General features: G+C 40.6%; 1 protein-coding gene across 1 annotated transcript in view; it reads right to left on the minus strand.

Annotated features, from left to right (window-relative positions):
- Positions 1 to 25,434, minus strand: part of LOC147666290 (contactin-associated protein-like 5) — a gene marked incomplete at its 3' end in the record, with an annotated part of 279,156 nt that overhangs the window by 213,930 nt on the left and 39,792 nt on the right. Inside the window, exons 2-3 of the mRNA XM_086949155.1 lie at positions 22,217 to 22,327; positions 20,225 to 20,418 (exon numbers count right to left, since the gene is read on the minus strand). Of these exons, the coding sequence (XP_086805281.1) occupies positions 20,225 to 20,418; positions 22,217 to 22,327 (305 nt within the window). The remainder of the gene's footprint in view (positions 1 to 20,224; positions 20,419 to 22,216; positions 22,328 to 25,434) is intronic.

Below are 25,434 nucleotides of genomic sequence, written 5' to 3' on the forward strand. Positions count from 1 at the left end.
ATTTATCAGAAGATGGCAGCCCCTCCCCAGCACTTACAGGCGTAGCATGCATAGCGCCCACTTTCTCTGATGTGCTTTCCTCTGCAACCCCTCAGTACACCCTCGGGCCAGCAGGTTGCAGACCTGGGGTGACTCCCCGCTGTGTAGCAGCCGCAAGTGAGCTGCAGAGGTTCTGGGCTGCTAGCATCCAGGTCAGGGTTTGCGGTGGCAGAGACAGCACAAGTTGCAAGGAGGCTCATAAGGGCCTCCAACAGGCTCTGGCTGTGCTGGAGGAGTAGCATGGTGCTCTCCAGCCCCTACAGGGGACTTGGAAGATCTAGAGGAGTATCCTGTGGGCAGTAAAATAAGTTCAGTGGGCCCAAACTATTTTGTTTATGGAGAGGAGAGGATCACCTCCAGAGAAGTCCGTTAAATTGTGTGGTAAGGTCCTGAGGTATAATTTACATACCAGAGCTGTAGCAACAGCATTGAGGGTGAGCCCTGAGTGTGAATGCCCCCGCTATGTGTAGCCCCTTGCACTAAGGAGACCGGGCAAGGGTTAAACTACCTAAACTGTAAAACAGTGGCAAAGTCTGGGAAACCAGGAAAAGCAGCAAAACCGCCTGGGGAAAGCCCGCGAGGCAGATATAAAAAGATCCTGCCCCTTCAGATTAAGGTGACTCCTCTTCAAATCATTCAATGAAGTTCTGTCTTTTCCAACTTTGTCCAGCGAAGATAGAGAATTGGAAGGGGGGAATACCCAGACTTAATCTAACATGGAAGTCCCTCATAAGTTGCCTCTTGTTAGTGAAGCCAACCCACAAAACAAGAATAATGGGTCTGAAGTGGATAGTGGCTCTCTGGACGACATCAAAAGCATAGCTCAGATTCCTATGCACAATAGATTTGAGACCCCCATGACATGTAATGAAGCAAGCCCAGACCTGGTGGCTGTCTGAGAGCGTTAGTGGCAAGAGGGCCAGCTGCAGAGCATTTATAAGAACCATTAGTCTCTATCCTCTCAGGGTTAAAGGAGGAGATGAAGAATAGGTTAATTATATCAGAAGCTAACGAGGCAAACATACAGGCCTCTTATTATGTCCTCACCCAAAAGCTGGATGAAGTATCCATTCAAACTGGAGCATTAGAAGAGGAGGTAGGTCTTATGAGACATGACATCATAAAAAACTCCTCAGGCCTAAGTCTGCTCTCAAAATTTAACCAAGCATTAAGGGAGGATATTGAGAGGATCGAGAATCACTCTCGGAGAAACAACCTTAGGTTCCTCAGAGGCGGAGGAGGGACTGGATATTAAGGCCTTTATTATTAAGTTGCTGCAAGACACGGCCCTAAAAGACAGACCTGAGATCAACCTGGACCTGGAGATTCAACGAGTACATAGGGACCCCTTTAAAAGGAATCCCCAAAGGCAGAAGCAGAGGAAAATCTTAGTGAGCTATTTATTTGTATTCCCCTCACTTTTTCAAGACTAATTATCAACAAGATTCAGGTGGAAATATCCAGCTGCATATGGGCTTCCCATGGGGCAAGGATGGCTTGGAAGAAGTTGAGGTAAAGGCTTGTGAAGGGAGGCTTGGCTTTGTCAGACCTAAACCTTCATTGTTTAGCATTTCAGTGTAAAAACCCTCCGGTAGTTACTCGGGAAACCAGAAAGCCCTACGTGGGGGAAGCTCCTGGGTGAAATGATAAGGGAGTCTGGTGAGGGCAGCTTTCTGTATAAGTTTGGAGCCCATAAAGTTTGTAAGAAGATTCAGTTAAAGGCTTTTAAGGACTGCATTAAACCTCTAGTGTAAGCTGACGAAGACACTCAATATAGGGAATTTCTCTAATTTTACACCCATTGGGATTCCTCCAGAACCACAAAATGCATGAAGGATGAGTTGAGTCTTCCATTAATGTGGGCAGGGGTAGAGTCTTGTGGTGATTTGATGACAGAGAAGGGAATATTACTATTGGAGGGCTTGATAGCTAAAACCAGAGGCACCCTCTCTAGGTTTAAATATATGCAGCTTTCCTACTGGTTTGAAGCTTAGACCTCGGAGGCAAGAGGGGACTGGGAACTTAAGTCCTCTCTGCAGGTTGGGAGACTCAAAAGGAAGGAAGTTGCCCTTTGGTAATAGAAGCTCCTGGACCCTGAGGATAAAAACGTTCTGATAACGTGCACAATATGGTAGGATACTATTCAGATGGTGGATATTCAACTGATAGGTAATAATTCCCTGAATCTGTTATAATTGATCATGAAGCCCACAAACTTAAAGTGAAACCAAATTGTAGTTCGGAAACAATGTTGTTATCATGATCTCAGGTTTGAAGGTGCTCGAGTAAAACCCTTTCCATTATTTTTGCTATAGAATGGATTAATTATATTGGGCACATTGATCGCATGTGACCATGCTTTGGGAGGGCCAGTACTTACAATGGCTTTAAACAGATTGTTCAAAAAAAGAGGCCCAGAGAAAAATGCTCTCAGGGCCAAAAGAAAATAACTTCTATTATATGACTGATTACCATCAAATGCCTCAATTCACTCTAAATCTGAATACACCTTTGTAAAATGCCTGTCCCAGTCATCAGAACTCATCCCTTTGTCAAGAGCTGTGTCATGAGAATAATGGAAATAATTGTTATTAACAGTCTGCCAAATCATTTAGTTATTTCCAAGAGTGCTTAAAGATTGGTGCTCTTCCTCACAAATTACTCTTTTCCAAACCATTAAAATTCTCTTGTACTCTTTTCTGCAACCTCGCACCACATCAGGGTCCATTGGAACTGTTTTTAATGCTCTCAGTAAAGACTATGGGCCTTGGAACAATTTGCGTCAAATCATCTAACATGTTTCGACTTCTTCAGATGGGATGGTATACAAATTCCTGGCTTTGTTGCAAATTGACCCAAAGCTAGCAATTATGTCCACCAGTATAACAATTCTAATCTGAACAAATTAGGAAATCAGAGTAACTGGTGACAACCAGATCAGATAGGAATGTGTCAATTTAAGCCCATCTTACTAGTATCCCCTTGTTACAGGAGTGAACCAATGGTAATGCATTCATTCATATCAGCCTGTACCTTGTCAAACAAAGAGCTTTGAATCAAAATTGCTAAGAGTTTGTGGTCACTATAGGCAGTTTCTGTTTCAGTCAGCTCCTAAAATCATGAGAAAACAATATAAAATCAATTAAGCTGAAACATCCTCTCCCAATGTTAGTGGGGCTTAATGATGGATTCTACCCAGATCTGTGACTTGGGGTGAGTGTCTGAAAAGTTTCAGTGGACCGTCCATCATTTCTCTGTGTTGCTTTGTTCACCTTAAGCTGGCAGTGTATGCCCAGACGTGGGTCCCTTGCTCACTTTGCCACTGGATTCAAGCTAGCCTGGCAGATGAGGGGTATTACCCCAAAGCCAGCCCCAGTTTGCTTGTTTCCGTTCCAGGGAAGATCTGGCTTGGCAGTTTGTCTAGACTGTTCCTATGAGGCACAGGTTCAAGACTGATTTGCATATGGCTGTTTCTGAACAGGTGTGGCAATGTGAGTTAAAGAACGATGATGGATTCAACCCAGATCTGTGACTGGGGCGAATGTCTGAAAAGGTTCATTGTTCCATTCATCATCTCTCTGTGTTTGCTTAATTTTGGATTCACACTCTAGGAGTCAAAAGCAAAATACAAATTATATTTCATTAATTGTAACTCATATACATCTCTAAATGGTCTATGACAAAAATGTGTGATGTGATATCCTTCTTGGTCCGTAAACACACAAGACTCAGTGGCGGACAATTGACACTGACGTGTATTGAAGTCTCCCATCTATAAGAGTAAACAATACCTTAACCCATCCACATCCACAAACATATTAAAAAACTCACAGCAAATGCACTCTACTCATGTACTACAAATAAACCCTAACCACATTTTCTTGTCCTCTTGTAGCCTAACGGTTAGGGTGGTTGACCTCAGATCTTGGGAATGAGGTTCGAGTCTCTGCAACAACGCTCAACATCCTGTGATTCTGGGCAAATCACTGAATCTCCCTATGCCTAAACAAATGAATGTGTCCTCATGTAACACAACTGGTGCTCATGTAAAGCATTCTGATACCTGATTTTGGGTCACATTCATGCTATATAAAACTTCGGAAAATAAACAACCACTACAAAACTCCAAAAACCACACTTATACACCCTTCTACCCCAACTACCACATATGGCAACATCACTATCACACATAACACCACTCTGTCCTATACTACTTACAAATCCACACATCACCAGAGCAACACATGGCAACATTATAAATATATTTAATACATCCAGGCACACACTCCCTGTCCATACAAAGCACAAGCTCTACACTCTACTTACTTCTAACAGACCCTTTTATATTACAATCCAAACCTATACGCAGCCCTACAACATTTCATCCACCAACACCCCACTCCCCTTTTTATCAAAAACACACAACAAAACAATCCTTACACTCACTACACATAAACTCATAAGTATTGTCCATCTCCTCTCATGCACCACATACACTTTTTTCTAAAACACATTACCACCCCTTTACCATTCAACTTCCTCTCATCATCAATACTTTACATACAGATCCTTCACAGATATCCACATCATCATCTCCTATCACTACTCCACAAAAACAACATATAACACATACCTAGCACAACAAAATCTCACACACACACTATTGCACAATACTTTCCATCACAAACTGGAAACATACACCCACTCCCAACCTCCTGACTACACAAATAATATACATCGTAAGCCATCTTTACTCCCAAGTTTCTTTCTTCACCCACACCTACCACAAATACACCAACTCAACATCTTTAATTCAAACACCTCTCATCCATTTCACAATTAGAGACCGACAATATTACCCACATGCTGCACCACCCCCCTAACTCAAACACCGTCCACCCTAAACCGACGCAAACAAAATAATCCACATACCACTCTTCACAACTTCACAAATTAATGTCTACTGCACAACAAGTCTACTCTACGAAAAACAACACAGCTCCCTAACTCACTCTCAAAAACCATCTAAGCTTGCTGGATGAGGAATACAATATAGAAAACAACACTTTTTGAATCCTAATACCACCACTAATGACAGATGCTACAAGTTAAAAAAATACAGCTCACCCTTTTACAAAACAGTCCCACCATCACCAAAACACATTCTCTAAACTACCTAGTAATAAGTGCTCAATCACTCTCTAAAACAAGCATCACAACGATTACCCACTCACTGACACTGATTCTGATTTACTCTTAAATACTGAATCATGATTGGGAGATAACATGGCTCTAGTGTTGTATGAAGCCATTCCTCTAGGCTATCAAACTATCAGACAAAATCGTATAGGCAAAAAGAGAATATGGACTAGCTGTTATATTCAAGCAAACAATAAATCTCACTAAAGCTAACGTTTCCATACAAGGTTGTGAGGTCCTCTCCACCAGATGCAACCCTAAACAAACATCTTCCTGTAACTTCATTCTCCTTTACAGACCTCCACCTAGCAATGCGAGATTCTCAAACACATTTCTAGACACAGCTTCAGCTCTGATAACACTACACTCTAACCTATGTATTCTTGGTGACCAAAACATTTGGTTTGACAAACCCAATATGCCCCATCCAAAATCCATCATCATTGACCTTGACACACTGAACCTACATCAGATCATCTGTAAACTCACACACATCGCTAGACACATCCTAGATGTCATTTTTGCAAATCTAGAACTAGTTACCTTTTAAACAATTGCTCCAGTCACATGGTCAGACAACCATTTAATAGCTTCCCAACATAAAACACCACAAAGCAATACATACATCCAACTATCGACGTGGAACAAACTCAATATTGTATACTTAGAAACACACCTAACATCCAACACAGATCTAGACACTATACATTCTGTTCAAAAACAATATGAGTGACTACAGGAAGCTTTTGATATACCAAAACCACTCAGAATATCAAAACAGAGCAAAAGAAAAAAGGCACATTGGAGAAATACAGAACGAAGAGAGATGAAACAGCATATTAGAAACCTGCAATGCACCGGGTTCAAAATAAACAGCAATCAAGATAAACCTCACTCACAGGAGCTTAATAGATTATACAAGTCAGCAATCAAAAAACTCAAAAAAGGTACTATTCGGACAGAATTCAAAACACTAAGGGCCAGATGTAGGTGGCCAAATACCGGTCGGTAATGGCCGATTTCGGCCGTTACCAACCGATATTTGGAGTTTAAGATGTAGGGGGCTTTAAACTTACTGATTCGGTAAATTTACCGATTCTGTAAATTACCGAATCGGTAAATTTACCGAATCGGTAATTTGAGATGTAGGTGGCACTGAAAACAGTGCCACAGGGCCTTAAGGATTCGTTATTTACCACCAACTATTAGTTAGTAGTAAATAACGAATACCTGTGTAATGCAAATCTGTGCATGTACACCTGTGCCATGTGGCACACATACATGCCCTAAGGGCACGTATGTGTGTCACATGGCACACAAGCCTGAATCAGGAGTGTAACAGGATGTCAAAGTGACACCCTGCTACCTTTGACTATTCGGTAATGTTACCGAATCGGTATTTACTGATTCAGTAATTGCCATTGATTCCTATGGGCCTCAAGGCCCATAGGAATCAATGGCAATTACCGAATCGGTAAATACCGATTCGGTAATTACCGAATCTTAACGATTCGGTAATTGTTACCAAATAATTACCTACATGGCATTTACCGATTTGTAAATAACGAATCGGTAAAATTCAGTATTTACGAATCGGTAAATGCCATTTACCTACATCTAGCCTTAAATGTGCAAATAAAGAATATTATAAACCTATACACATTGAAGAAACTCATCCCATTACTCAAGAATACACTGGCAAACAGGCACATCCTTACACAACCACAGCAGGCCTGTTGGACTTATATTTCAAACTAAGGAAAACAACCAGCGCCAACCCATTTCCAAAAATACCCTCCAAGAGTAGGCTAATCCAGCCCCTCCTTTAATTCAAACAAATATCACAAAGTGAATTTATGGATCTGGTCAAAGCAAGCAGGCCTGCTGGCAGCCTATCTGACCCTTGTCCACCACAAATATTCAGCAACATTCTTCTAACTACCTCTGCTGCCACACCAGTAAGATTAATCAGTAACTCCTTAACTATGGGAATCTTTCCAGAAGACCTAAAAAAGGCTTACATATGCCCATTATTAAAGAAAACTAACCAGAAAATTGCTTGACCCTGACAACTACAGACCAATTACAAATGGGCCTTTCCTGGGCAAACTGATAGAAAGTACAGCATTCACCCAGATGTAACAATCCATTGAAAATGATTCCATACTTTTCAACTCACAAACAGGATTCCATCCAAGAAGAGGCACAGAATCTGCTCTCATCACCATCTGGGATGACCTTAAAACAATGTAAACTGAAACGGGGTTGCAGCACTATTTCTCTTGGACCTCTCACCTGCTCTTGACATAGTTGACCATGACACTCTACGAAGCCAGCATAAAGGGAACTATTCTAGACTGGATCACATCCTACCTTCAAATCAGAACAAATGTCATCCTTTCTAACCTTTCTCATCCAAACTATACTTCACAAAAGTAGGTGTCCCTCAGGGTCTATCATCTCACCCTTGATTTTCAACATCTACATGAAGTCATTACAGGCAATGATCAATAAATTTCAGCTCATATGCTAAAACTATGCAGATGACACGCAAATACTCCTTAAATTGGAAAGGCCCAAAGTCATTGGAAACTTACACATTTTCAGTTGCCTCAGAGCCCTTGATCAGTGGATGACATGGAGCCATCGTAAATTGAATGCGTCCAAAACTGAAATACTCATATGTGGCAATTGGAAAAAGTATGACCCACTCGCCACATGTCCTGGCGTTTTGGGACCACCTCCTAAAGTATCTAAGGAAGTAAGAAACCTTGGAATTACCATGGACTCCAAGCTATCAATGAATGCCCAAGTGGGCAAATTAGCAAGATCAAGCTACATTAGTATAAAAACTCTCTGACATATCTTCCCCCTCCTGGGATTTCCACATAAGGCCCAGGAGACTATCTCTCTTGTGCTGTCTTAACTTGAGAACGCCAATGGCCTTTACCATGGATCATCTTTATCAACTATGAAAAAACTACAACAGATTCAGAACTCTGCTGCCAGACTACTCATACATGTAGAGCCACAAGCCCACATCTCCCCTGCCTTGAGGACCCTATACTGGTTACTGATTGCCAGAAGATCCACATTCAAGCTGCTTTGTATCACCTACAAAGCAATACATGGTACAGGGCTGCTTTACATCAGGAACAAAATCACTCACCTCAAAATCCCAACATACAAGAAAATTATCATAGGTGGTACATCCTTCTCTGTTCAAGCAGCCAAACTATGAAATTCACTACCCCCAAACATAAGATCCATGGATAACTATCTTATCTTCAGAAGACTACGCAAGAGTTGACTCTTCCCTTCCTAATCACCCTACTCAAACACAAATATACAGCATATCCGTGTAGATAAGTATTTCATTTGGTTACATGTATGTATCTAGATATGGCCATTTCTTTGTATAAATAAATATCATAACTATGTTTATAAATAAAAAAGTCAGGAACCCACAGTAATGGGTCCAGAGACCTAGTTTGTGTGTATGGTTACTGCGTAATTCTGTCAGTGTCTACCATAAAGAGAAAGAAAAATTTCTTTCTAGAGTCCCCTCACTCACCGGGGTTTCCCCACGGTGACATGCTTCATCATTGGGGCCATCCCAGTTCTCTACGAAAAGGGGCGTGCTGCGACTAGCGGACTACGCAGGAGCACTGTATTTGTGAAAGGCTATGTGTGGTGTAAAGTGTTGTGGTGGTGGAGTGGTTGTGTGATTAAAAATACCGTGCTAGTGGGCCTCAACAATTTATTCTGCTCCTAGTTTGGTATATTAAAATGGGGTAACACTGCTATCTAACCTTAAATTGGGCTAGATCAGTGTTTTGTGGTAGACATGTTTCAAGCTCCCCAGGCTTTTCATCAGGACCATACAGGGTCCTGCCCTGTATATACCACTCCTATATTTAAATAAATAGGATTGATTTGATACTTTTTCTTTGCGCTGTTAATTTAAAACATGCGTTTTCATACATACGATTTGTATCTTAATGGCGTATATGTATTGGTGCTTAATTGCACTTCATGGTCTCAGGCGAGGGCGGGATCACCTCGTGGAAACATTGTTCCTTATCGGCGAAACCGCTCGGTATTACCTGCTCGATCCTCACCCGACCGCATATTTAATCACACAACCACTCCTCCACCACAACACTTTACACCACACATAGCCTTTCACAAATACAGTGCGCCTGCGTAGTCCGCTAGTCGCAGCACGCCCCTTTTCGGAGAGAACTGGGATGGCCCCAATGATGAAGCATGTCACCGTGGGGAAACCCCGGTGAGTGAGGGGACTCTAGAAAGACATTTTTCTTTCTCTTTATGGTAGACACTGACAGAATTACGCAGTAACCATACACACAAACTAGGTCTCTGGACCCATTACTGTGGGTTCCTGACTTTTTTATATATACGACTGGAGGCTGACCTAGTTTTGTTTATCCTCCTTCTCCCCCTATTTCTTTATGTTTATAAATATACAGATTTTCTTTAGGTCTGCTTAACAAATGTATATATTACTTATGGTTATATTATTCTATGCTTAACATGTATATAGGTCTCAGCATAGTACTCAAATAAATGATTGGATTAGATACTTACGTTTCTCCATTTATTTATCTATCCTATCACAATATGTAAAGTTTATCTTAAATATTTATCTACAATTGCTTCACTATTAAATTATTGAAAAAAACCACAAATAAATTAGCTAAAGTGCTTCAATACTTAAAATCTGAATTTATTTAAATACAGGTTCAATATTGATATATTACCTTTCATATGCATGTAGCCTTCCATTTACTTATATATCTATATATGTATTAATTTTCTCCTACTGTAAAAAAACACATTTGAATTTCTCCAATGCACTACCCTATGCTTATCTCTATACCTCTCTCAATATATTCTCTACCTCGACTTGCTGACTCATCCCAAACCTCATTCTGCTACCATGATCTCCAAAATAATCCTTTCTATTCTATTCCCTCCTCTATCTCCCCAAACCTCATTTTACTACTAATATCTTCCAAGCAACCCTTTCTAAATTATTCTATCATGTATCCCTCGTTAGACTCATGTGCCACGTCAGTTTACTACAATGATCTCCCTAATCCATTCCTAGAGACTATTTCCTCCTCCATCGCTCCTTTACTCATCCCAAACCTCCTACTACTTCTATGATCTTCCAATAAACACTTTCTAGGCACTTCCCTCTTCTATCCCTCCATTCTCCTTTTCACTACAAATAACATACTCACATGCCCTCTGCTAAATTAAATTCCTATTTCCCACATAAAATCACCACTTATCCTTTTTGGGTTCCTGAGTAGCATGCTACTTATCTAAACGCGATTTGACGCCTCATCAGGGGTAGTAAGAGGTATTTAAATAATTTTCAAATTAAGGCTGTTTTGGCAGTGTTCAAGATCCTTGGCTTGTGTAAAATATTAATATAAAAATTTACTGGTAACAGTTTATGCACACAACAGGTTATTAGAATTAATTGACAATAAGAGGAGTCAAAATTAACCCATACTACCCAGCTAAGAAATGTAAGAGAGACACCTGGGTTGTCAGACCTCCTTTTGCCCTTCCTGAGTTTCTCTATGACCACAGGATTAAAATAAGTTGTAAAACCATCAATATATTCACTGGATATTATCCAAGTTTATTGTCACTCTGTAGGGTTTTAGAATATCAGGAAGTTTGGCACTCTCTTTAGTAGGCTAGAGGTATGAGGAGTTCTAGGTAAATACGGTGCTGCCAGGTCAGAGGAACTACCCTTAAACCCCTGTGTATGTGTGGGTGGGAGCCCACACAAATGAGGAGAAGGAAAGTCCTGGGCACATGTTCATAGGGTAATATACTTGGTTTATAAAGTCTTGCAATCTGAGAGAAGAACCTGTGAGGTCGACACTCGTATATTTCTTAGGTTTCCTTTATTCCTTATTGAAAACACACGACCAGCCAACACGTGTTTCGTCACAAAGGGAACGTGTACCGTGACTTCTTCAGGGCTGCAGTGGAAAACGTGTAGGAGCTGTGTAGTGGCTCTACCAGTGATAACTCTGACCCAGCTGGTCTGAAGCAAACGTAAGTAAAAGTGTGACAAAATGTGTAAACTACTAGGAGATCAACCTAGTACAGGTGATCCCCAGAAGTCCAGTGCCTGTGTGCGTGGTAGAGGATGGGTAAGCCACTCTAACCATCAACCTGCAACGTGTGTCCTGCAAGCAGTCTCGACACTGGTTCTGCCTCTGTTCCAAGTTCCAAGTTCCAAGTTTATTGCAGGCACAACACTTCACAACTCTTTATATCACTCCACCATTTAGCGTTGAACAATTTGGTAGACAGACCTGCAATCTTCCAGGTAGAAAATCTATAGATTGAGCCCGTATGATTAGCAAAACCTTTACTAGCATGGATCTCACCCACAGTACTGAGAGCAGCGGGAACCGTAATTGATGAAATAACCAAAGAAGGATCATGATGGCTTCCCCTATCAGACCAATCCGAAGAGCTAGAGAGGGTAACCACCTTTTGCTGTCAGTATAATTAATCAATCAATCAATCAATCAGGATTTATAAGATGTGGCTAGTCACCCAATAGGGTATCCAAGCTCTTGCAGAACATGGAGGCTTATTTGAACACCCAGGTCTTGAGGGCCATTCGGAACTCCGGTAGTGGGGTGATGGTCCGGAGTTGCGTGGGGACGATGTTCCAGGTTTTGCTGCAATTTGGGAAAAGGAGAGTCCTCACTTCTGCTTTTGTAGATGTAGTTAGTATGGGCAAGTGAGAGAGAAACTGAGCGTAGTCTTCTCAATGGTTGGTGAAGTTCAGGCAGTGGTTAACGTGGGTGTATCCTTGGTTATGTAGAGTCTTGTGTGCATGGGACAGCAGCTTGAATTGTCATCTCCTCTGTATGGGAAGTCAATGCATTTGCCTTACGTGGAGTGTGATAAGGGTTTATCGGATAAGGCTGAGGATGAATCTGGATGTGGTCTTCTGTATGATCTGAAGTCTCTAAAGGAGGTGTGCAGTGATTACTATATAGAGGGCATTGCCAGAGTCAAGTCAGTTGATGATGAGGGCCTGTTTCTTGGGGCATCTCATGTGTAGGGTTAGCCACTTGAAGATCTTACGTATCATTTACAGAGTGGGGAAGCAGCCTGAGGAGACCACGTTGATCTGCGATTTCATGGAGAGCCTGTTGTCAAGGATGATTCTAAGGTATCTAGTGTGTTCTGCATGAGTGAGAGTGGGTCCTAGGTCTGAAGATGACCAGGAGTTGTTGCATGTGTTGCTGCTGTTGCCAAAGATCAGTACTTCCATCTTGTCTGTGTTCATCTGCAGTCAGTTGTTCTTCATTCAGTCTGCAACACTTGTCATGTATCTGTAGAAGTTGGTTATGGTGGTGGTGGGAGCGTCAGTGAGTGAGAGGATGAGTTGGGTGTTCTCTGCATAGGAAATTATGCTGCGAACGTGATATCAGATAATGTAGGCCAGTGGGGTCATAAATGTGTTGAAGAGTGTGGGGCTGAGGGATGAACCTTGGGGGGCGCCACAGGTGATCTCCCTGGGTTTGAAGGTGAAACATGGGAGGTGTATCCTCTGTGTTCTTCCTCTGAGGAATGAGGTGATCCATATAAGTGGATCCCTTTGGATGCTGATGTAGTGGAGACTTTCGATGAGCATCTGGTGGGATAAGGTGTTGAAGGCTGCTGAGATGTTGAGGAGGATCAGAACTGATGGTTCTCCTCAGTTGAGGAGGGTTCATTTGTTATTGGAGGCTCAAATCAGGGTGGTGTCGGTGCTGTGATTGCTGCAGACCCCGGATTGGGAGGCGCCAAGTAGCTGGTTCTGCTCCAGGTGTGTCATGAGTTGCTTGTTGATGATCTTTTCCAGTACCTTCACTGGGAAGGGGGGCAGGAAGATTGGCCAGTAGTTTTTGAGTTTGCTGGGGTTGGCTGTGGGCTTTTTGAGTAGTGATGTGACTTTGAGTGTTTCCAGGTGTCAGAAAATATTGTGGTGGTGATGAAGGTGTTGACTAGGGTAGTGAATTCCTGGCCGATGCTTTGGATTTTGAGGTTGAAGATGTTGTGCAGGCCTAGGTCTATATTTCATGGTGGAAGAGGTATCCTGGGTGTTGAAGAGGCACCAGGGTGTCAATGTGTGATTTGTGTCAGTTGCGGTGGTAGTGTATCCATTAGGGAGTCCGTAGGTGTGGGTTGAGGTTTGATTTTACTGTATATGGTTGCGATCTTGTCATGGAAGAAGTCAGCCAAGTTGTTGCACAGTTCCAGGGAAGGGGGTGGTGTTGTTTTCTCTGGTAGTTGGACTGCAGAATTCCGTAACAATCAGGATATCAAAGAGGTGTAAACCTTTTGGAAAGTGAGATAGAGCATGCCATGGGGGAAAAACTGGAGATAGACGGATAACTGGGGTATATAAAAACCTAATGGAATTTCCTTAATTTTTCTCTAAGCACTCAGTGGATGTTTAAGCCTTTCCAGAATTTTGGCACAACAAATGCATTCCTAAAATTAATGACAATTCTTCATTATTGTCAGGTTTAGGCCACTTTACCACCCATTATACTTTATGTAACAGAATTAACTGATCATGCCATTCTTAAAACTACCCACCCTGATGTTAATCCAGTGCACCACCTTGTTCATCAATTGTTCCTGATTCTCAGGTAAGCCCAACCTCAAGGGAGTAACCACTTTGAGGACTATCATGTACGGTGTTGCCTCAGGAGGCAAATGCGAAATAGGTAAATAAGTCATTGTAATTTGCTGCTTATTTCCTAAATGCACAGGTGCAGAGTTATCATCTAACACCAATGTTTTGATGCATGTTGCCCAGTGCGGCCATGGGAGGACTGAGGCAAGTCCACAGGATATAAAACAGCTTTGGCTCTTGCGTTGAGCTGTGTCGGCTTGTAAATGCCCACGTTTCACACATTAGGACCTCATTTAATTGGACTTGATGTGCAGATGTCTATTGTCAAACGCCTATTCAGCGATACTCCAAAATGTCATGACTTCCTAAAATGATCTTCACAAAAGCATTTAGCCTCTCTTCCATACAAGCCAATTTGGTTATTAAATCCAAATTTATATTACCTCCCTCCATCGAAACTAATGCCTCCTCCTCAACTGCTGCAATATCAGGGGTTTATTTACCCCTCTTGTGCGTACAGCAATTCTGTGGGGGTTGAGCAAAGTGAGTCTTATACAGCTATATGAGTAGTCTCATCCTCCAAAGAAACTAATACTCCAGGTGTATACACAACACAAGTGTTTTTCCTTCTAGTTCCAACCGGTATAGTAGGAGGATTGGTCTACAAGTTCACAGACCCGACCCCTTTCCATTGCCTGCCCCCAGATAATTATTTGATTGCTCGATTCAAGTGTTCCTCCACAGTGCTAATTTCCTACTCAATGGCCCCCATTACATTTGTAAGGTAACTTACTATTGAGTTTGCCAGCGGATGATGCTGTTAATTGTAGATTTCCTTTCAGCCATGATGGAAACTCCCCCAACAAAGGTATCTAAATGTCAAAGAACAAAAAAAGGAACATAACAAGGGGGCGGCCCAACTCCAGGCCGAGTCTGTGATTGGTTGCTCATCTGGGTGTGTCCTGTGCTGCAGGAGCAAGAATATCTTATATATGCTCTCCTAACATCCAAGAAAGGTTTCCCTGCCTCCTGGCAGCCTGGTACTTTTGACCCAGTGCCTCTGGGTTGGTGAATTGTAATTCACAGTGTCCCAGACTGCAGGAGTGAGAACATCTCATATGTGCCCTCCCAGCATGCCTGAAATGGTACCCTCACCTCCTGGCAGCCTGGGATATGTAGTCTAGTCCCTCTGGGTTGGAAAATGGTAATTCACAGTGGCCCACTTGCGGCAGCTAGAAAAACCTATATGGCCCCTCCCAGCACACCAGAAATGGTTCTCTCACCTCCTGGCAGCCTGGGACTTGTAGTTTGGTCCCTCTGGGTTAGAGAAAGGTAATTCACAGTGTCCCAAAAGTAGAAGTTGATTTTGCGTGCAGTGGTAATTCCTATTCAACATGCAACTTCAGGTAATCAATGAGTCAGGATTACAGAACTGTCTGAACACCACTATTGGGTTTCAACTGGAGACTTAGGCTGATATCTTCAAGTGAAACTATGGGAAAGGAATTTTTGTAGATCAGATGCAGGATTACCAATTCTCAATGGCATTGCAGAGTCCCACTTTAAATCTCTTTAACCCTCTTCTTGAGGAGTTACCAGTGTTACAGGAATCAGTAACTTATGGGACAAAATTACTGAATGAAACTCCAAAGCACTCATTGCCAGTGCCTAATGCTGATGCTGATATATAAAGTAATAACTCTACCTTTTAATGGAGTTTACCAATCGGTATATATCCAAGTCTAATGTTAAATTAATTCTTACCAGCTGGCCTCTCCATCTCCATACCTTGCTTGCACATATTCCCTGCACCTAAAACAGAGATTTTTGTTTCTTATACTGGGTGAGTGGCACCTTCTGAAACATCTACCTCCTTGACAGCGTCCATCAGATGAGCTTGTGTGTAGGGGTTGCGGGTAATCAGTTGAATCCCTGGACCATGTTGTATGCATCTGCCCAGCACTGATGGACCAGCGTAGATCAAAACTGAGGCCGGAATGTAAAAAACTTGAAGTCCGGTCTTGCAGTCAGGGCATTATTACGGCATTGAACATGGCCCTTAATATCTATATCCATATTGCATATCGTAAGTTCCAACAGCCTATAGGCCACTCAGAAAATTCAGGGTCGGCTGTGTCAAAATGAGGAAACAGCCACAGGTGGACACAACAATGGTATATAACTGAAGTAGCCTTTGGCACACTTTAGACCCCGGATCCGGATATTTGGCGACTCCTATGCCAGTCACATAATATCACATTTTCTTACAAAGCCAACAGCATGTCATAGGGCTGTCTCTTCCTCCTGCAAGCAATACTCTATGTGCAACACATAATACTTGTTTTAAACTGAAAGCCGGGCCATATTCTACTGTGAACATGTATGCCAATTGTTTTTGGGATGGCATACTCTATGTAGTACTTGGAATGAAGGCCTGCAAATGCACAACTAACATATTCAACTCAAAAGGACATCTCTCAATCTCTCAAGCACAAAATATCATCCTTTATTGCATACCAACATCATTTTTTAGAAGTGTGTTATGTGAATTAACACATGGGTTTGATACTTGAGAAAGACCTATAACATGCCAAGTGAATATTGGAGTAAGAATAAACAGACAGGGTGTGCACTGGTAGCCATTACCCATGATTCACGTACTATTTGTCTGCATGGTTCAGAAGATTGTGTCAGTACTTTCCTGTATATGTGAATGCAGCAGAAAACCTCTATGAGTTCCATGAGATGCTTAAGTAAATGTGTTAGTATGTGACGGGACAAATACTTCAGTGCCTCGATAAGGGAGTAGACCGCTATGAAGGTGTGACTGCAATTACCTTTGAATATGCTGCAGGCATGAGTAGTTTTTAGTAAGTGACTAAATATATATGTGTTTGCGATGACCCTGTCCATCTCTCTGGAGTAGATGCTCCATATTTGATGATAGCGGTACATCAATAAACAAGTGGTTCTCTGATTAACTAAAAAAGAGCCAACTACCTCTAAGGCACCTGATACACAAGAGGGGAAAATTGTTTATTGAAAGTGATGCTGTCCCCTACAAACAACAATTGAAGAACTACAAAAAAATAACTCGTTTAAGTTAAACCAAGTTTCCTTTACAGTAGCATCTGACAGTCCAGAAATATTCAATGTATTCTACTTTAGTTGCTACAATCTTTTTTGAAGCCTTCCTGTGTATCCGTTCCTGTTGTCTCTTCCCTGCAATTCTGTGAAGAATTTGCACAGTTTTTTATCGAAACATTCTAGAAATCTATTCATATGTAAAAATCTCAGACTCTACAATAAGTCACTCTTTATTATCTCAGTCTCTCCAACTCTCTTCAGGCACATGGGCAAATTTGAGTATTACCAGTTCTGAGAAAAAACATGTCAACACTAGAAAATCATCAGTCAAGGTCTCTGGACAATTTCTATCCTGACCCCATTGTTCATTCTTGTGCGCCAGTACTTTCTCAAGCCCCAGTCAACACAATCAATTTCTCAATCATATAAGGCACTGGTCAGTGAAGCATAGTTGTATTCCTTCCTTGAGGATCATTCTCATTCAGTCTACTTACCTTGCTAAAACCTTTACATTGAGGGCAGAGTCCCAAATGGCGCTGATCAATCACCAACAATTTTTAATATACACGTACACCCACTGGCACAAGTAATTAGATCTCATGACTGTTTGGCTGTGTCATGCATGAATGATACCCAATTGTCTGTCTGCCTTGATGACCGAGCACTAAAGAATAGATCTCATGTCCTGACTGGAAACCTGCTTCTTATGTTCAATATTCCTAAACAAGGGTCTTTCCCCCAAGTCGCAGGATAATGCATTCTCACTTATCTTCTGCTACATCTTAATTATCTCAGAAATATTCTACTTTTCCTGCTAATAAATCTACGTTATAAGGTAGCATGGCGGTGTACCATGTCAAAATTTGATTGAAGCAGAAGGCTCCACCTTACTTACCTGAAGTAAACATAGTCAGCCTGCAGAGAATATGAAACGTTGCAGTCCTTAGAGCAGAGCATCTGGGAAAATTCAATTGTAAACATCTTCATAGTTTGACAGTTTGTGTTAGTCATTCCAGCTGTAGGAGATTATGCTCTAGGTCTTTGCTTTTCCTCACCAAGCCTTGCATCACACATGGTTGACAAGGCGGTCACTCTCTTTAAACTGTGGAATAACCTTCTACTACAATCATATGCCATTTAATCTCACTGTACCTTTAGGAAAGCTTTAAACAGCTATTTACTTAGAATCTTAAGACTTTTCTTCTCTCAGTAGCTTTAAGTAGCTTATGGGCTGCCATTTCTAACTCAAACTATGCATCAGAATCAAGATGCCTTATGTGCATTTTTTAGGACAAAATCTAATAATATTAACACAATTAATATGTTTATATCTAGAGAGAATTTGGGAAAGTGCAATTATTCCCGGGAGATTTGAGTTATTACTTCTGGTTACATGTAGGGCAATTAAATGCATTTAATGTGTATTGTGTTTAAGGCGATTGTCACAGACATTCTTAACAATTTTATAATCATTACCGATTAATATTTCTCATTTGTTTAACCACATATTGCAATGATGCAACATTTTCAATTCATAATTATGAAAAATATCACCACATTTATAGGGCCTGATTTAGGATTTAAAGGGGCAGGCAACTCTATCGCAAATGCAACGGAGTACACTGTCCACCTAACACTGGGTCCACCTGCCTCCTGCTGAGACAGGCAGGCCTCTAGATTTCCTTTGGCAGGGCCTCCATTGGCTTAATTGATGGTATACTTCCTCAGGCAGCTAGATGGAGTAGGTGAGGTCAAAGAAAGGGCATTACACTGTCTTCCCTATTAAGTGTGGATGGTATATAGTCTTGCTTTTCAATTCCTCATTTTCCACACTGTCTTGAAACAGTGATACACAGAAAAATATAGTGCCCCTGGACTCTAGGGGGAAACTCCCAGGGTGTCAGGTCCATTAGGTTTTTTGAGTTTCAGAAACTAACTTCTACTCTGGAAGTTTGAGTCTCAAAATCAAAAACTTTGCAAATGTTTGGTGAATGACTGTCCATCCACCAAACGTTTTGTGCATTGAAGGAACTGGTATGACAGTGTGCAGAGACTTTTCTAACTTGTTTAATAAAATAAATATGAATCCAAACCATTCACACATATACAGGACACATCAGTAATCATTTTTGTAACATGATGGTGCAGTTTTACAGACTACCTGCAACCATAAAGCATTATAGGGCAAAGTACATAACAGTGAAAAGCTCATTAATGATAACCAAAAGAGCTGATTCTGGACATAACATAGGCCAAATAATAATGATGATAACGTATCTTAGAGTGGCCAGGAGGTCACGTCACAGAAAACATAGTTATAAGAGCTACAGTAAATTCAGGTTCCTTCCTCATTCCCCCATATTATAAGTCCCTTAACTTGGGTTGAGATCTGAGCCTTCTTCCAGAGTCTGAGCCTTGCTCCATCCCCTGTACCAAGTAGAAAAACAGACCTGTGCCACTTCCTTCCACAAAGCAGCTATATGTTGTCTATTCCGCTTCTAACCATCTGTAATGCTTCCTATTCAGCTATTGCCCAGTAGATCACGTCTGTCCTCCACCTAGTTTACACAGAACCTCTTGTGACTTCCCAAGCTATAGCAACTAATCTTTCAGCCAAGGCCAGTGCAGGTCAAGAAATATGTTACCCACTGTTTTAGGATTAGGTCTCTAGGCAAACGTTCCAACATACAGAGATGACTGAAAGGCCTGCGGCCATCCCTACATTTAATGGAGGGCACTCCGTTTGAATGGCGGTGCAATGTCTACCCTGAGAGACGGTAAAGTGTGTCAAACCACAATTCAGACCCATAGTCAGCATGAATCACAGGCATTTTATTTGTATTTTCCATTGATTACAAATATTTTGTTCTAAATTGCCTTCAAATATGTATCTTCTATGAGATAATACATGAATTACTTTCTTATGTTCGCTTCATGCAATATTGCTTGTTAATGTGAAGCTCTCTAAATAGCGATGTTTAATATCTAAAACTCTATTTTAGAAAATGCACTTTGTAGGAAAAGTAGTCCATAATACAACGTAACACTGTTTCACTGGTACATTCTACTATAACCCCAAGGCAATGATACTTTTGACTTCAGAATAAAATGAAATTTTCTCTTTTAGAAGACATTATGCTGCTGGTATTGTGAAAACAGTCAATGGTAGTCCATAACTTCCTTGTGCATCTATTTACTTACCCAAATTATGTTGTCTTGTCGATATTGCTTCCAATTGTGCCCTGTATCGCTGAACATCACTACATAGCTGGTTACCCAGTCCGAGCTGCCATATCTGCCTTGTGTGGCAACTGCAGTGACTTCCACTTTATCTCCAAGATCAATTTGGAGCCATTGTTGGGTGTTCGATTCCAAGGGGGACCAGCCGCCTGTTCCTACATACAATAAGAAAAAGTTAATTTTAGAACCATTTCCATTCTCTTATATTATCTTAATTTCAATGTAAATTCACTTTGTGACGTATCATAACTTAATGAGAGCTTTCAAACGAAAGGTTTACTTAAGGTACTTTTAAGAGGGTCATTTCTAACGAGTAAACTGCAGTGGAGGGAAGATAGGTACACAGGGAGGAGAAGGGAAGGTCACTAGAAATTACAGTTTAGAAGTCTTTCACCACAACTTGAGCGACAGCAACCCAATTAGCTTTAAATAGAATATGAAGTAGAGGTGTTAAATTAGGTATGCATCCAATTAAAAAAGTGAAAGAATGAAATGACTCTAACCAGTCGTGAAACTATTTCAAGAAAATCCTAAATTAGACAACCTAATTTCTCATTGGATTTTGATAATTTCGTCTTCTGGTCTATCTTCATTTTACATCAGTTATATTGAAGAGGAAATAGTATCAAGGCCTATATGAATTCCTACCCATTTGTGAAGGCCCTTTTTTCCGAGGCACACGTGTATTTAATGCAGATACTGCATAAATCCATTAATAGGTCTTTATGGCCATTACATTCATGACACACTTCTTGGCCGAGTATAGTGTAAACGATACATCTGTCAATATTTTAGTGATTGTCATAATTATGTAACATTATACCGTGCCCTCCTGTCCCCTCCTTGCGCTGGCGCATTATGTGCTGCCTAGTGCTAACACAGGTGTTGCAGGCAGGATTGTTGTCGTGCAGGGAGGGACACCTTCCTGCACAAAAACAATCCCGTGAGATGTTTTCTCTTTCTATGTGTGCGGCACAATTCAGCACACATATATAGTGAAAAGACGAGAAGAAATAAAGGCATTTCTCATTATGACTCCACTGGGAAGACATAGCACTTTATAGCATTGCCAGGTCGACTACTCATGGCACATCGGGAACGCACCAATATCCAAAGGTGGATACATGAGAACACCCAATCTCTACCCATGGAACACTTCCCTAGGGCAGAGCAACGCAAGGTAATGGCTTGCATTACTCCAGATTTACCATTCCAGGTAGGGCAACACAAGGTGGACTTTCCTTGCTTGATAAATCTCATTCTATGTTTTATGTCACCATGTGTCCCCTTGTGTGGTGCAAGAATGATGCAAAACCATAGATAAATATGCCATGTTGTACCTATGGGATACTGTCATTCGAAGGACGTCTTTGATGTAAAAAGAAAGTCCACAAACTCATAGCACTTTAAAGATTACCTTAATACCATGTTGTTTTTGTGGCACTGTCTTAGGGTTTTAAACAATTGCAAATTGCAGAGGTGTAAGTCTATGAAGAGATTACATATACATCATGTCTTGTATATTTGTTTTTAATAATTTAATGCATATAGGTTGATAACAGTACCCTCGTTAACATTGACATAATATTTTGATGAAGCAAACATTTGACATCGAAATTAACTAGAAATAAAAGAATGAAACAACAGTGCCCATAGAAAGAATGTAGTCCATGCAAGTATCCAAGTGTGAATTTAACCCCAGTTTCTTCTCATTGTTCCACGATTTTGACTATTACTTAGCAATCTCTGTAGAACATCAATAGACTCAAGTCAATTGTTGTGTAAAATCAGAGGGTCTTTTCTAAATTCTTACAGTAAATTACAACTCTTGACAGCCCTCAAAGTAGTTGACAAGATCCATTTTTCCTTAGGCAAAGATTCAATTCTAAATGGATAAAATATTTATCAAAACTCCATAGAAAAATGACAGACATTTCAAAACAAGTATCTTACCTTCTCTTCGGTTGAGCTTTGCAGAGCTTGGGCTGTGTGAGCCAAAAAACTTTGAGGAGCTGTCAAAAGCAGTTGGTGGCAAGGAGGCGGCAAGAGGCTCGTCACAATTATCTAAGGAGGAGAAGAACACAGAAACCTGCTATCAGAAAAAATATATTTCACTACGTATTCGTCCAACTTATAACAGTAACAGCAGAACACGCTTGATAACATTATCTTGTTTTGTTCTCCCAGTGGACTGGTGGTTTGGAGATATTTTCAGAAATCCTGCTAATCTCAGTTTCTTTGTTTTCCTCTGTGCATTTCCTGCTCTCGCTCTCTCTCTCCCCCTTGGGGACTCCTTTTTTACAGTTCATGCCAAGTGTCACTGAGCTTGAGCTCAAATATTAGCTCCATTAAAGGTAGAAACTGAAAAGATTTTGACAAGAATTCAAATCAAAATGTGAGATGAATTATCTCACTTTGACCAAAGGAAAGCCTTAACCCAAAAAATATATGCTAATTGTGACTATCCAAATGCATGTATCTGGTCATGGTCCGGTGGTGCTCATGAAAATGAGTCTGATAGGCCATGTGACATCATTTAGGAATTTGGGGAACATTTGGAGAAGGCACTTTCCAAATATGGCGATTTATGGACAAATATAGAATTCATGATTACAGTCAAATCTCTTTATCCAAATGAGGAATATAATTAGTTACACACAGTTATGTTGACAATCTAGAGTCTCATTTAGATCTAGAACCCACAATTCATAGTAACATTTTCCAACTCATCGAAGTCCTATGATACATAAAACGTGACATCCTGGCTTTTGTGATTAAATCTTACAATTTAAATATCAACATACAATAAGCATTCAATGTAGTCCTATTTGAACCATATATTAGTCTCGACTTCTTTACTAGAGGAAGAGGGAAGGTGGATGCAGCAGAGGAAAGGGGGTGGGTATAGTGATTACATTGACACTGCATAGTGTGCTGGAGAGGGATTTACGCAGATATAATATAATGATTAGGGTCATTGATCAGTCTTAGAGAGGGCTGTCTGTGCTTAGAAGACAGCTTTCAAGGTCACTGGGCACTATTCACTAAGCTCTCTTCCATACGTGGGGATGATGTACACCTGGAAAGTTTATACTAAATCAAGAGTAAACTTCATCTGCCTACTCCTTATTGAATCAAAACTTTGGAGAGACAAAGGAATACAGGTAGTCCTGCATCTACTAAATGTGTTAGTGTACTATTGTCCACTGTGGTAGAGTTTGTATTTAGGAGACAAGTTGGCCACATAAATGTACCTATGGGATACTGCCAAAAGGTAAAGTGAACAGTTTCCCTTAGAAAACGTCTGGGCTAGACTTGGTATGTTGTATTATTCAAAAAGGAGATGAAACATTTGAAAATAGGTCCAACTTTACAGTAATAAGTAGACAAGTAATGTATGAGTAGGAAGCAATCAATCAAATGAAATGTGGCATATAGCTGGTTGCACATTTTGCCCTAAATTGCATTAGAACTCTTGCATGTCTCAAGCAATATTGGGTAGAATTAAATCACTAATGGGGGCTCTTAACGTTTTAAGTAAGCAACGCACCTTCAGAACATGCTTATGAAATTGTACCAAAGCATGATCTGCACATGAAAAAAGAAACAGAAAGCAATAGGCCTCTCATCTGTAGGGAACCCTAAAATCAAAAAGAAAAGTGAACAAATGAAGCTTATACCACAACACGTCTGAATAAGGCTCTGAACAGCTGGAAAAAGTAAAAATTGCCCAAGGAATCTCTTTGATTTTAAGCAAAATCAAATATCCAGATAGCAAAATATGACACTTGCTGAGACGATGCAAAAGAAAAAAGAAAAGTCTTCCATGAAAGCTAGAGTTGCTTGGAAGAAGCAATGGCCTGACGCAAGTTAAGCAATAGGGAGCCAGGCAAAACCAAGCACTGACTGTAATTAATTTAGCCTGAAAGATTCCAGTTCGAACCTCATCTAAATTTTACCTGGATATAAAGCAAAGAAAATCTTGAGATCTTGCGATTTACTCTGAGAATGGGAGGCTTGACTCGTAATTCTCATATGTTCCTGACTTCTGCAAAGATGACTCTCAAATTACCTCACTTAATTTGTCTTATGGCCATAGAAATGTTTAGTGTTCTCAGCATTGAATACACCTAGTATCATTAAGGAACACAAGCTTCCAATGTTCTGGATCCCAGTAGTTAAACTAGCAATCTTTTGAAGAGTTTTGCTCAATTCCATTTCTAACATCATTCAATAATTTATTTTTGGGAAATTTGTAATATCCCAAAGAACTGGGAGGGTGCAATAACAGTGTGTTATTTAAGAAGTGTCTACACCAACCCTTTGTCTTACAGACTGTTTCGGCAATGTCAACAGGTAAACCACGTCTGGGCAGCACCTTTGTAAATTTGCCAAAGACTTTAACAGGTAGACTGTCTTTTACAGCATCTCAAAATCTTGGTTTATTTCACTCCAGCTCTCACCTCTGAGAAGTTGACCTGTTTCCTCTGATAAAAAACAATGAACAATTAAATCAGATTTTCTACTAACAGGATTTCACCATGGGAGTGATTTGCCACCCTATTTGTTCAATATATTTCTTAGTGCCTTTGAACATACAATCGTTCTCACGCCACTAGATCCTTTATATTTAGGTTCTAAGCATACCTGAGCGTTATAATATGGAGATGATTTATTCATCTTTGATCAAACCTCCAAGGGTCTGCAACACACTCTTAACATCCTGTACTTGCAAGTTGATAACAAACTAATAACATAAAAATAGACGTTAAAAGGTGATGACTTTTCAAAATATAATTTTCAAAGCATATTGATCCATAAGTGAAACATGTCTATATACAGCTACTGACTATCCCTATTTTGGAATGATATTTGATAATCAATTATCATGCTGGACTCAGGAGAAAAAATCTTCTCCCATTTTGTGTAATGCAGTAATTAGGGGGCATATTACCAACAACTAGCGATAATTATCGCTAGGTTAGCTTAGCGACAATAATTTTCGCGCCGTGTAGCGACAATTTTTATTGCTTAGGAGCCTTGATATTATCAAGGTTTATCTCCTAAGCGATAAAAATCGGCCGAAATGAATGAATATCGCTGAAAAGTCAGCGATATTCATGCAGTACCGTGCAAATGCTCTTAGCCATGTTATCCACCTCCCATTGGAT

This window comes from Lissotriton vulgaris, unplaced genomic scaffold (assembly GCF_964263255.1).
Source record: "Lissotriton vulgaris unplaced genomic scaffold, aLisVul1.2 SCAFFOLD_2543, whole genome shotgun sequence".
Taxonomy (NCBI): domain Eukaryota; kingdom Metazoa; phylum Chordata; class Amphibia; order Caudata; family Salamandridae; genus Lissotriton; species Lissotriton vulgaris.